Below are 14,014 nucleotides of genomic sequence, written 5' to 3' on the forward strand. Positions count from 1 at the left end.
GGCCATCTTTCTAGGTAAGAGAACCAGACATCCTTTTGCTCCAACTTACATACCAGATAAGCCATGTTCTTTAATCTTACACAATTAGATAAGCCCTAATCAAAACCACTGGTGACTTCTCTTGTGCGATACCTTGGCAATTCTGTCGTGGGTAGAGGAGACTCCAGAACGTTTCCTGAATGTTGAACGCTCTCAGCTTCCACTTGGCTTTTTCTTTCTATGTCAGCTCCATTGCTCCCCTGGCTTGACAAGGGGGCATTTCTGTTCTCTGGCTGCAGTCTCAATTTCCTAGAAATCACCTTGTTTGTCTCTTGTCTCAATTTACTATATTGTTTTTGACTGAGTTTAGAGGCACCCATCTCTTCCAGACTTTCTGGATCTTGTTTTGTGCCTCTGAGTCTTTCAGCTGGGGTAGCTGCGTCATGAAGAAGCTCTAAGGCTTTTTTACGGGCTGTACGGAGTTGTTGCAGTAGCAAGCTTTTCCCTGAGCAATTGCTCCTGCAGAGGAATAAAAAAATGATTTAATCAAGATAGAGCATTACATGAATAAATTTATGCTCTGAACAACTTCTCATGAGTAACAGCTCAAAACAAAGACTGGACATCTACACAGATTAATAGCTGTTGATAAAAACAGCACCAGCATGCAGGTAACAAACAGCACAGTGACAGAATGTGAATCCGATCTTACTGGGAATTTCTTACCTCTTCTGGATTTCGGGCAGAAGAGACAGCTAACTACTAGAAGAGCCCTGAATAAGTGTGATATTGGCATGGAAATCAGGTCTGCAGATTTTTGCCCTCTTCGGATATGGGTACCGGGACTCAAATACATAGAGGAAGCGTTCTGATAAAGTTCTGATAACTCTTAGGACTTGTGAGTGTTTAGCTTCATTTCACCTATGCCTCCAAGTTATTGTGACTGCCGTACTGTCAGTAGTACAATATTTTGATTGTATTCTGCTGTGAAATGTCCCCTCGTGACATCGTAAGCAGATATGGTTATTCTGTCTTGCAGTTCCATTCAGTGATGAGGCTCCCAGGTTATCTGCTACAGGAAGACTCCTCTGTAGCAAATATACCTTGTTTTAGTAGTAGCTGAACAGTACATGGACTAAGTGACAGATTACTCCAGTTAGATATTGATGTTGCAGTTAGCTGGTGTGTTTGAGTACACAGCATCATAGCACTCTACTAATCCAAACTAAACGTGCTTCTTGGAACAAAGAAAATCCAGATGGAGAGTATTCTTCCTCTGTAAGGATCTCACTTCTGCCATCACATCAACCAATCCAGAACCACCAGATCAACATTTACATTGACAGCTGTGATACTGGCACTGAAACATCTGACCACTCTGGCAATAAACCAACAGTGTATTTTCCATGCTAACAAAGTGCCTGGAGATCTTAAGACTATAAGATTATCCCTCCAAGGCCTTAACATGTAGGTATATTGTGCTACGGCATACATAGCCCTGTTTAGTAGCTCCATCCAGGTAAAAGTGAAAATGGCACTGAACCCATGCAAATGAGATCAAGATCTTGCACTGCTGAGACCACGAGGCTTTCTTATTTAGAAACAGAACTGAATAATGTTTGCCATGTTTCTTTTGTGTATTTACTTTAACACCATTAAAACAAATCAAAATCCACTCAGCTAAGCTCTGTTCTCCATCACAGCAGATTTACACTGATGCAACTTCTGCATTTGCCTCAGTGACAGCGAGTTCCCCAAGCATCATCTCATCCCCATTTTCTGATGGTTTTGGATTAGATGTCATAAGTTACGCTGAGTATTCAGCTCTGTTCCTTGCCAAGTCATTTATTCTTTTAGACTATTAAAAAAGAATAAGAGTAATTGGCTGGCACAACAATACAAAGTGTTCTGCCTGTCCTCTGTACTGCTATAAAGTGAACTTACATGCATCAGGTTTCTAAATATAATACAGAAGATAAATACAGTAAGATGTTTAAAACTTGACATACCTGTTTCACATTAAATGGATGTCTAAAAACCTATGGGTATGAATCAAGTCCTAAGTTTAGTAACAGGAAAAGGCTAGCATCTGTGCCTATTGAAGAATCTCCGGTTTAGGATTCCATGACTATATATATACACACACACCCCCCTAAACAATTAAGGAGAAATGTGAGCATCTGTGCCCACATAATGTATTCAATATTCCCTTTAAGTCAACATGCATTCTAGCCTATTTTATTACTGCTAAAAATAAAGGCTTGTCTGAGTCAATTTGCTATAACATTTTCAAAGTTTGCTTCTTTGCTTCCAAGTCATTTAAAAGCAGTTCTCATGTCACTTAAACGTGTCTGGAGAAAAAGCCATGTCTACTCTGTCTTTTATGCCACTGCCACACAGCTGTAAAGTAGCATGGTGCTATACCATCTCACACCAATCAGTTTCTAACTTCAATATCTTTACCATGCAACAGAGATCTGGGTCCAAACTGAAACACTTTTGTTATTAGGTTGGGCGCTTTTGCTGTGAAAATCAGGAATGGAGACATTTCAGTATGTGAGCTCTCGCTCTAATCACTCTTAGGGGAATTATTTTAATTTTGTAACACATGAATTAGGGTCAAGGTAAAGAATCTTACATTCTCCTTTCTGTCTGGTCCTTAATTGTCACAGTCTCTTCTTCTTCAGTGGAGCTGTCGCCTGCGCTATGAAATAAATTAGATAGCGTTACTTAACTTCATTCAAACTGCGTGTTAGATTTCAGTCAATTCTAAGATGCAAATTTAGAGCTGTTAGGAAAAACAGGACACTTATAGGGCAGACCTCTAGGTCTTATGGATAGCTCTTCACACTATTACTCCAGCAAGGCAAAAAAAAGCAAACACTCCTCAAGCAATTCTAGATCACAATGTGTTAGCTGCACTCTGCTGTTTATTAACAAGGTTTGTGGTGACTGTTTTCTTCAGTCTCTTGCTGCAGTAAGCATGCATCTTGAGAAGGAAGCAAGACACCGTTAGTTCTGAAGAAAGGACACATCTGCCAGAATCTGTTGCAGACTGAGAAGAACCAAGCCTCCTATAGACTATATAGAGCCCTCTTATCACACAGGAGACTGAGAAATCATCTACAGTTGCTTGCCAGGAATGTAGTCAAGGAAGTCCATTTCATACACAGTGCTGTCAAATGCTAGCCCAATTCCAACAGACAGCTGCAAGCATTGCTTTGCAATCACTGCCCACTCCTTCACAGATAGGAAGCTTTCTAAATGTTATTCCAGGGATGATTTGCATGTCCCTTCTGTGCTGCCTGCATCCCTACACCTTTACACGTTCTGAGACAAGTTATCCTCTCCTCAAAATACTTTCATGCTCAGCTATGGGCTATGCCTTCCTATTAAGGTCACAGAGGCGTGCAAGAAAACTTTAAAAGCTTATTTCTCAAGTATGAGGTGCAGAGAGAAGGTTCCTTCCAGCTTCCCACTTTGTTATTGACTTCAAACAGTAAAGCCAGAATTTACCTTTGGTTCTCATCATGGAACGTTACTGACTTCTGTGGTTTAGCATCTCTTAAATCAATGTACACAGTTTGAGGCTCTGGCAGGCACGGTAATCTCATCGTGTCCATCGTCAGAGAACTTGGTGAAGATGATAGGAAGGCAACATCCCTAAGTACAGAAAACATTGTTTTAACACATCCTCTCCCATATCCAGAGGGGAAATCCTGCAGGGCACAGATTATGATTGAAACTGGACTGTGAAAGAAGCTTTGTGCTTGGCTACTGCACCAATTCAAACTCTGCTTTTGCCTGCTATCCACCACCTTCCAGAGCTCAACTCAAAGATTCAGCTCCCCACCAGGAATACAGGTCACAGGCAGCATAATGAGGGATATTTAGTTCTTAAAAACTGATGTAGTCAAATTAACAACTGATGTTGTCAATTGACAGGCAGTTACTGTACCAAATAACTTACAAGATCCCAGTGTCAATCAGCAAAAACAGGCCCCTTTTTCCTCTCTGCCTCCTTCAGCAAGTCCATTTTATCCTTCAGAGCATAAAAAAATACAAGTAATCTTCATAGCTCTTCCTGCTGTCAGCAAGGAGACTTTTAGCGACATTAGTATTTAAATTAGTATTTTAGCTAAATCAGGACCAGTAAGAGAAACCGCAAGCCTTAAAATTAACCTAAATGACAAAAAAACATGGCCATGATCATTTGTTCAGCCTTGTTCCCCTTCCTTTCCCATCCACCTCAAGTCTGACAAGATCTAAACAGAACTGGTAGAGAAGGCTCAGGTGGCAGGATACCGCCTGTTAATTATTAAATGTACATGAATGGCCAAGTCTTTGTCTTTTAACGCCACTACAACATATTCCGACAACAACACAAGCTTTCTGCAGAGGCTACAGAGAAAAGCACCTAGAGAACACCATGAGTTTCCAAGCATCTCTACCGCCAATTGCAACTACCTGCTGTACATAACAATTGGAGTAAAGGACCTACTTCCTATTCTCTTGCTCTTCTTGAAAGGAGATCTTGGTTGATGGCCTCCTGCAGCATGAAGATGTTGTCCTGGACTGCCTGCCACACAGCTCTCCTAGTTTTTCCATGAGCTGATGTTCAGATCTACACCTGAAGGTCTCTATGAGACAACAACAACAAAAATCACCATTTGTGGTATATTGGGTGATCCAGTGGCAGAAGACCCTTTCCCCATTGTAACAGCACACCTTCCTCTACAGCCTGTCAGAACAGGAATGATAAAAATACTATTGATGTCTGCCTCTGACTAAATGCACTCCAAACCTTTATCTGTCTTGCCCCTGATTCACTCTTAGGCTATGAGAGGCTACAAAGCACTTTTTGCAAGCTACAAAAGCAAGACAATCTTAAGGGAAGCTAATTAGTTAAAAAAATAATATGTTTTAAAGAGGCATTCAAAAGGCTACCATGATCTCAACATTCAAGAAGATGCTGCAGGAATGACTTGAACATATGAAGCTAAGTTTTCTTTATTTGTACATGTTTTCAGCAAAGTTGGTACTAATTTAGCAGTATTACCATGATCTGCTGAGGAGATGGCAAATTCTGCATGAGTGCTATCTTTCTGCTGCTTCTGCTCCTCAAGAATCTTGTCTAGGTCCCATTTCTCAATATTCTGAAAGAAGAGAACCAAACTGTGATGGAAAATTCACCACCAAAAAATTGCTACTAAGTAAGAGTTCCTTTGACTCGCACACTTTGTGGTAACTCCCTCTGATTCTTCTGCCATACATTAACACAGAAGCGACACAGAATTTCACCGTACGTATCCCCAGCATTGCCCCACTGTCACCTGCTAGTAGATGAACCAGTGGGTCACTCTGGATACAGCTGCTTAAGCACGAGCCTCAACAGTCGGCATGACCGACAAAGAGACAGTCCTCTGTCCACCCCTCCAAGTACTATTTTCCTCTCCCTTTCAACCATCTTAGAAAGATGAGGTCCCTGACACTCCCCCTAACTTGCTTTGTTACACAGATCCACAAGGAAGTGCTGTAAAGAACAGGATGTATTTATCTCTTTGGATACTGCTTCTATTCAGCTGCCTCATCCACATCCGTTGAGGCTTCTTCTCTGAGAATCATGAATGCCTTTGATACAGGCTATAGAAAACCACTGTAGATAGTGAAACAGGCTAAAAGATGGTCTGACAAGGCCAGTCAGCATCAGCTGGGATCTCACAGCTGTTTATCCCAAACTGAAGACGGGATCATCAATTTTGTTAGCACAAATCACACGTACACTGGCTGAAGATACGCTCACTGTGCACACCGCTCACGTAGGTATGAGAACCAGTTTGTGATGACAAAGGCTCCCAGGCATTTCAGACACTGCCTGCTTTCCCCTCTGAATATTTAATGTAAAGTTTCATTTAAAATAAGATATGCCAATCTGGTCTGAAGCACCAGAACTCAAAAGTATTTCTAATTTTTTAAATTGTCATAATAGACAGCCAATTTCTTTTTATGTCACAACTACAATTAACGGGTGTTTTGTGTGACTGTTTATGGACTTTAGAAAAGCAGAACCAGCCTTGAAAACAGCTTCACCTTGTAAAAACCTCAGTCATTTGCCCCTCCCAATCAAGAGTCGATTCTCGCTCTTTCCAGAGCAAGAAATCTTCGTGCATAGCTGAACCATGATCAGATCTATTCTAATATTACAGGCCACAGCTGATGATAGCCACAGGCTTAAGTCTCTCACATCGCCATAAGCTAATCTTGGTTCAACACCAACATTGAGATGTATTGGTCTGGAAGAGTGACTGACTGACAGCGGAGCTCACTACCAAGAGAACCGCATCACGGTTCAGTACAGGTGCTGTTTTATCAGACAGCCTGGAGGGAGAGACCACACGTGCTTTTACGCTATGATGCAACTGATACTCAGCTTTTTCAACAATACTGCTTGAATATCAACTATTATAATAAAAAGACCACATTATCATCTAACTTGCAGTAGTAAATCTTTATCCTCCTAAGCTTTAATAAGAATGAGACTATCGTAAGGTATTGTAAGGGTACAGAACAGTAAGAAATGAAGATATACAGGATTAAATTCCAAACACAGAAACGGACTTAAATATTCATTAAGGAAGAAAAAAATATTTCTCAAATGAACTAATGGAATTTCTTCTGATTCCAAACATAGTAGTTTTAACTATTTTAATTGACAAATTGAGGTACCTTGCTGAGCTGGGAAGTAGCAATCAGACTTCAAATCTAAACATATACACCACGCATGCAAAGGATACAGCTTTGCCCTCACTGTTGTGAAGTGAGAATACACTGAGCCTGGTCTCAGAACACACACAAAAGCATCAGGCTTCAGTTCACTGATGTCAGTGATATCAAACATGTTCTGGAGGCAAAAACCACGCCTCTCCAAGTAACAGAGCAACTGACTTGCGCTAAGTGAGGTGGGAATTAAACCTAAAACCACTTGAAAAATAAAAAACCCTCCAATAATGGCATGATTAAATGATTCAGCACAATGCAGAAAGAAAGGTAAGCACTGTCACTCTTTGCCTGTACTAGCAGAGCTCCAACATCAAAAGGTTATGGTTTTGTTTTTTATTTTTTAAGAGTGAAGATCTCAGGAACCCTGACTGCTCTCTTCTCACCTGCAGCATTACCACACTGCTGCAGAAGAGACGAGATACTGGAAGGCCAGAAAGCTCACTGTTTTAACGTAAAGCCTGCAAACAGAAGAGATCCCTTGCCTCCCCAGGGACAGCTGCAGTGGCTGGTGTTCCTGAATGAGAGCTCAAACCATCCCGCTGACCAGTGACTTTTGCTACCATTACAGACGGTCAAGGGCAGCTCCACAAGACAAAGAGAAGCTTCTTAGCAGTTTGTATCGCATACGACCCAACAAAACTCAAATTCAGGACAACAGCAAAGAAAAATGCTGTGGCACGTGCAGAATTCAGCATTTTGGTTCTGTATTTTAGTAGGATTATGCAACCAATGCCCTAGCCCTTCTACCCCATGAACAGCACTCTGAAACCGCTCGCTTGGGCCGCTCACCTGCAAGGACAGATGGGTTTGTTCTTGAAGGTGGTCAGCTGTAGAAGTTTCTTCCTTAACACTTCTTTCTAGACTGTTGCTCATGCCATGGGAAGGAGGCTTGACATTTAGCTCTGGGTGGCCTGGTGATGGCTCTAGATATATTTTTGAGAGTATCTTTGTCTTTATCAGCTTTCTTCTCTCTTTTTTACTGCCCAGCTCTTCCACTAACGATGCTGTATTAAGCCAAGAGTTCACTCTTTCCTTGGCCTGTTGCCTGCCCAGCTCTTTCTCTTCAAGTCCATCTGTGGAATCTGAAAGAGGTTCTTCAAAAAAAACAGCTCCCTTTTGGCCTGGAATTTCTTCAGCGTGGCTGGCAAGACTGGAAGTCTCATCTTTAATCACCAGTACATGTTCTCTTTCACTAACTTGGGCACCATCTGTTTTTTTCTGAAAGCCAGAACTTTTCAGATCTCCATTCCAGATCTCCCATGGATATCTTTCTGTTTCCTTTACTTGCTACAGGTAGAGGAAATACACACATGCACAGTCATATCTCCCTGAGCTATAGAAGCTGACAATAAACCAAAACAAAGTGACTGGCAGATAGCAACTCCAACTCAGACACCATCTGGTAGCAGCACACACCACATCCATCACAGAAAACAGTAAGACTGTTTACTTTGCAAAGACTATAGCTTCAGGATGTGCTAAGCACCCTTGAAATTAACTTACCTTACATCTGCTCATTATATGCCACTTCTTACACCGAGATAAATGAATGGGGATAAAGCAGCACAGTAAGTTAGTCCTTCTGGGACAAGATAAGGTCAGCTGGCTCCTCTTCCAGCTTCTTATGACACCTAGTCTTCATCAGTGCAGATGCAATGTAATCATTTTATCTCAGAACACTGGTACAAGGGCTGAACTCCCTATTCACCCTCCTTAGTACACTGCCATTAGGAATTCCACTTTTTCTAGGTACTGGTGGCTGAAACCACTTCAAACTGTCTAAAACTTAGAAGCCATTACACAGCACTACTGTTAACACACAGCTGTGCTGTGGCTTCAGCTGAGCTGCAGGTAACATTCCAGTACTGAGCTTATTATAGACAAATCCACAGACTCAGCAAGCAGCATCGTCTGCCTTAAGGACTCTGTGTTATCGCCAACCCATAAATACTTGCATGGTCTTTCTGACTAGAAACTGGGCACCTGTTATCACGTGACAAACCATGCCTTCCCACGCCATATGCACCATGACGTACATTAACCATAACAAGATTCATTAGATTTAGAAGAGACTGAAAGATTTCTTGAGAGACAGGACCACAAGTAAAGAAAAGGCTGGTATTTTAACAAAGAAAAGATTGGATACACATCACTAGGATCTAAGGTGTGCCATAGTCTTAAAAAAAGATAAAAGGAAAATAATAAAAACGAGATGATGGGACCAAAAAAAAAAGTCTGAAAGCACACAAGCAGAGAAAGCTTAAAAGGGTCACTATATATGGAAAAAAAGACCTAATTTCCAATGGGAGAAGGTACTGGGGACTATGTTCTTCTGTCATACTATTCAGCCAAATAGGTCAGGTAACAGCAGCTGTCTACACTGGAGACGAGCAGAAGAGGAGGTTACAGTCATTCAGCCTGCTCACAACAGCCAACAACCTGTGTGTCAGAGTCTTCCAGGGAGAACTCCAGCAATTCTTCTGACAGGTCAGGAATTAAGTTGGGATGCTCTCGATGGAAGATAAAAAGCTCCTCATCACTCTCGCAACCAGACTGTCAACAGAGAAGTTAAATAAAAAATTAAACTTCACTTAAATGCTTTTTTTGTGGTCACAAATTCTATGTTGTCACCACCTGACTGAAGTTCAGAAACCACCAATTTCTCCTCAACCACATCTCTATTAGACAGCCTGACACTCAGCAACCTAGACTGTCTTACAATAGACTAACATTTGAGCAAGCTACAGTAGTAAAAATAAAAACAAACAAACAAAAAAAACAGATAAAACATTGAATTGCCACAGAGTGTGATAACTAATACTCCCCTTAGCAAAGTAATTAAAGCGGTGTGCAAGCCCTGAAGATCCTAAACGATTCTTTATACTGCCTTATTTACCCCTTAGGAAGCAGCAAGGGCAGAGCTACTCCCTAAAGGAGGATAAGCCAGAAATATAAGTACCTCACCGGCTAGGAGTCAGAACCACAGTACCTAAGAGGAGTAAGCAAGACAGGCTAGAGCTAGAAGCAGCAGCCATGTGGAGCCAAGAACCCATGCTATAAGGTCATGCTGCAGTAAGGCTGAATGCCTCAGGCCAAGTAAAGAAATCAATTCACAAGTCAAATCTTGGATCAAGGTAGAACTGTAGCTGAAGACCAACACTCTTCTAACAGAGCCCAGACTAAAAGCAAAGGCCCAGGGCTGAGTTTAAATAGAGCTGCTGGGCCAGTGGGTGTGGGTGGAAGCTCCAGGTGAGGCTGGTCAGGGCCATAAAGGCTTATTATTGCACTCAAGGCTCTGCCATTCACTGTTCAGAATGCAAATCACTACCTATACTTGGTGGGACAGAGTTTGAATAGTTTTGAAAATCTCTTTTCTGAACATGAGATGCATGTTTGACATGAATTCTTACGCACAGACAACAAAGAGAGAATAAGCAGCTTCCCTGCAGTTAAGACCCTGGCTTCCTGCTTGTCTCATTGTTTTGCAAGTGTCTATTTTCAGTAAGTCACATTTTAGAGAACTTTCTTTGGCATAATTAATTTTTCCTAACATAGACGAAAGTGCAACGTAACTTCTTTCCCCTTAATAAAATGCATACGAAGGTAATGAAAGTACTTCAGGGCATAAAACGCTATTTGTCAGTGCCACTTGCGATGCAGGAGCACAGCCTGTTGAGGTTACAGATCTCAGACACACAAATGCATCTTCCCGCAAGTGGAAACCACTCGGGCAAAGGTGCAGGAGGGAAACCACAGGCTCAGCAGGCTACTGGTTTACATTAAGCAGGAGAGGGATTATACAAGCAGATCCTTTGAATGTAAATTAAGGGTAGCATGTAAATGCCAAACAGACTGCAGCAGTTCCTTCAGCAGGAAATTTGTTCCACATGTGATAGAAACAAAGAATTTGGAGATTTTTTATGAGTAAAAAAATGGTCAACGTGATTTAGAGTTATAGACTGGTATTTGGCACAAAAATACAAAGGTATCTGCCATAACGTTATTGCACACTTATAGAACAAGAATGACTAGAAATCATTCCTGAGTGTTGATGTCTAATCTGTACTGCATAGACACATCTGAAAATGCAACAGTTGCTTTAAATAACTAACCCAGGATATAGGTAGGGAGGAACTGGGAAACAGTAAGGCCATATAACTTGTCCAACATATATGTTCCTGATAGAGCCAGGTGCAGAAAACAGGTCACGGAACCTATATCTACTCTTTATCCACTACATCACACTGCTTCTCATGACCCATTATTAACTGGCAATAAATAGCCCATGAAGGCACTTCTGACTCCTTCACAGCTCACAAGACTCCCTTTGTGTCATTAAGGGGCATGCTAAGTTGGAATAAAATTCCTAAATAAATTTCCTGAAGAGTTCAAAACCATTTTTTCAAAGTTACCTGCTTGACGATTAACAAAATATTTTGATTTGGACAAAAGGCCACTAATAATCAAGTCTTGAGACACACTATCACTTCAGAAAAGTCAATGCCAGAACCAGCATCTTGAACTAGAGAGGCAGGCACTTCTGTTTCCACCAGGCTGTCCTGTGAACTGCGATCTTAAGCTGCCCATAGGCAGCCTGTCCCAGACATTAAGACCCAGCAAGTAATAAACATGTAACGGTGAAGAATACTGCACAATATCTATGAATCTCATGCTTTACGTCAAAACAGTAGTGGCATTATGCTTCTTTGCAGGTAGAACTGAAGAACAGAAATCAACGTGGCTTTGTGAGAATTACAGGCAAGGAAAAAAGTAGAATCCAGGAATCAAATATCGGACAAATGCTTCTTCCAGTGGACCACAAAGGCTTCAGGAGTATGACTTTCCTGTGATCCTCATACATAGAAAAACTTTCTGTATGGGCCTACTGTCTGGCCAGTACATTATTAGAATGAGGAGCACAATACTCTCAAGGATAAAACCTTAGCATTTCATCTCGGATCAGTTGTATGATTCTTTCCTCTTGTATTTTTGACTGAACAAACTAAGCAGAAATGTGCGGTCATTCTGCAAGGTGTCCACTACCCACCTCTTCCCAACCTAGCAATATGAGCATCTGGAGAAATCAGTCCCACTTTGAGGTTCCAAAGAACACAGTGAGATGAGATAGCAATTACACCGACAATTAGAGGTAACGCTGTGGGTTAATGCACACTGTAACGATACTCAGAATGAACCCGTACACCATCAAGGATAACATACTAGCTATTAAAAAATGGCTGGCAAAGATGACCTTGATTTTGAGATTTTTTTCTAACAGACAGTGAGAAAGATAGGCAGGTTCCAGTGCTTACTGTGGAAGTGTCAGAGTCCAGAGATGGGAGCTGATCTTTCACTGCAGCAAGTATAGCTCCCCACTGAAAGGCTCTGTTACTCTGAGCAGGGACTGTAGGAGGCTCAGGTGGATGCTCTGTATCCTCGCCTTGCCCTTCTGAGGCCATTAGAACAGCTTCCCTTCAATCAAATGAAAGATGAACTTAAGTACACCTCAGGAAAGAAAGCAAGGGAACATCAGAACAGAGCAAGAACAAAGCGTGTGCGTTCAGGGTCGGCATAATTCTCAGCGCTCCCAGGGTTTTCACGGTCAGCAGTGAACATCAAGATCTGCGTTCTTGGAGTCGCTCCTTCCCACCTGAGCTCACTGGGCTCAGAGCTTTCTGCCCCACTCCCCATACACATGCATAACTGGGGCCTCGCCACGACCATTTTAGCCCCTCATTTATAAAGAATTTCCAGGATCGTTAGCTGGACTGGCTTGTCATTGTGTTCTTAGGAAAGCCTGTTCTCACTGCCTGTATTGAGAGGGAAGACAAGACTGACACCTCTGCTCTCAGCTGGTCTTTACTCCTTTTTCCTGTTTCTCCTCATGTTCCCCTCCTCACTGATCAAACAATAGATAAAATGATTTACGCTTGCTTTTTGTCACTGCATTTGTACAAAAATAGTTGAGAACAGGCACGCTCTTGGATTTTGACCTCTTACAGGATTTTTAAAGCAGACTCCTTCCTTGTGTTTTCCTTGATGTACAAGAGGAATTGAGACAACACAGTAGGGACTATTGCTGTGCTAGCAAGTTGAATAATTAATCCTCATGGAAAACCTTTGCTTTTTAAGTTTTTATGCCAAAATTGCACGGCTTCCTGGGGAATCAAAAGCAGGAATAAATCAGTACTGTTTGGCGAGAAAGGTTAAGAGGTCTGTGACTGTATGTTGCTCAGCAGAGAACTGTCCAGAGGATTCGACTGATATTTGCATTGGCATGGACTGACAATTCCTCTGAACATTACCTGAAACCCATCTTGTGCCCTGGCAAGTTTACAGCTCAAGAAAGGCCATTGCAACTATTTTATGTGCTGCTCACATACAGCGGCTCCAGTGTTCGTAAGCCTACGCTTGGATCTGATTTATGTACTGTGAGAGAAGTCACCAAGGCTGGAGTACCGCGTTCTGACAGCGAGCAGGAGCTCGCTAAGAGGACGGGGCTAAAACCAAACTGCCCGCTGCGGCTCCCTGCTGACAGAAGGCGGCTTTCCCAAACTTAAGGGCTCTGGACCCGGCTTCTCAGTTGCCGCATACTGCGTCCTCCCGGGGCACAAGCCCTGCTGTAGGCGTAGAACAGCCGTGGCCAGACCTAACACAACTTGTGCCTCCTGCAGAGCCTCGGCCACCTGAGGAGGCACCCCCGAGCTCCCCGCGCCACCACAGCCGACATTTTCTGTCACGCCCGCCTCGGCCGCCCGCCGTTCGGGGCGCGACCGCAGTCGGCGGCTGGAAACGCGAGGCGGGGCGGCACTCGTGGGCACGGGGCCCGATGGAGAACCGGCCCGAGCCGATCCCTGCCCGCGGCGCTTCCACACACTCCAGGGGGGACCGGGAGAAAGCCGGGCGGGCACGGACCCCAGCGGCCAAGATGGCGCCGGGGCGGCGACGCCCGCGCAACCCCGCCCCCGCCCGCCCGTCGCCATGGCAACGCGCCCCACGGCGCCCGCGCGGCCCCTCCCCTCCCGGCAGCGGCCCGGCCGCCCTTCCCCGCCACCGGCCTCGACCCGGGGGTCCCGGCAGGGGGAGAGGCGCGGGGGGCGTCGCTCGTGGGGCAGGGGGAGGCGGGCGCGAGGCCCCGGGGTCCCCGTCACCGCCGCGTCACCCCCGCGCCTGCCTCGCCGCCGCCCGCGCCGCAACGCCTGCCGAACCGCCCGCCCTTCCGCGGGGCTCGAGCCCCATTGGCGCTCGGCGCGCC

The 14,014-nt window shown here is 43.7% G+C and overlaps 1 protein-coding gene across 15 annotated transcripts in view; it reads right to left on the minus strand.

The window, feature by feature from the left end:
* The window catches only part of DNAAF8 (dynein axonemal assembly factor 8), a 104,878-nt gene extending 91,172 nt beyond the window's left edge, over window positions 1-13,706 (minus strand). For 7 of the 15 annotated variants that reach the window (XM_040574218.1, XM_040574219.1, XM_040574227.1 and 4 more), the window contains exons 1-8: window positions 12,072-13,704; window positions 9,178-9,312; window positions 7,549-8,046; window positions 5,039-5,135; window positions 4,481-4,619; window positions 3,496-3,642; window positions 2,618-2,683; window positions 133-498 (exon numbers count right to left, since the gene is read on the minus strand). In XM_040574218.1, coding sequence (XP_040430152.1) covers window positions 133-498; window positions 2,618-2,683; window positions 3,496-3,642; window positions 4,481-4,619; window positions 5,039-5,135; window positions 7,549-8,046; window positions 9,178-9,312; window positions 12,072-12,218 — 1,595 coding nt within the window. In that variant the 5' untranslated portion in view covers window positions 12,219-13,704. Of the gene's footprint in view, window positions 1-132; window positions 499-2,617; window positions 2,684-3,495; window positions 3,643-3,949; window positions 4,067-4,480; window positions 4,620-5,038; window positions 5,136-6,705; window positions 6,877-7,548; window positions 8,047-9,177; window positions 9,313-12,071 lie in introns of those variants that run through there. The other 8 variants (XM_040574217.1, XR_005824515.1, XM_040574224.1 and 5 more) reach the window with 8 other exon arrangements.
* Between the last annotated feature and the right edge of the window lie 308 nt (window positions 13,707-14,014).

Source organism: Cygnus olor, chromosome 15 (assembly GCF_009769625.2).
Source record: "Cygnus olor isolate bCygOlo1 chromosome 15, bCygOlo1.pri.v2, whole genome shotgun sequence".
In the NCBI taxonomy this organism is placed as follows: domain Eukaryota; kingdom Metazoa; phylum Chordata; class Aves; order Anseriformes; family Anatidae; genus Cygnus; species Cygnus olor.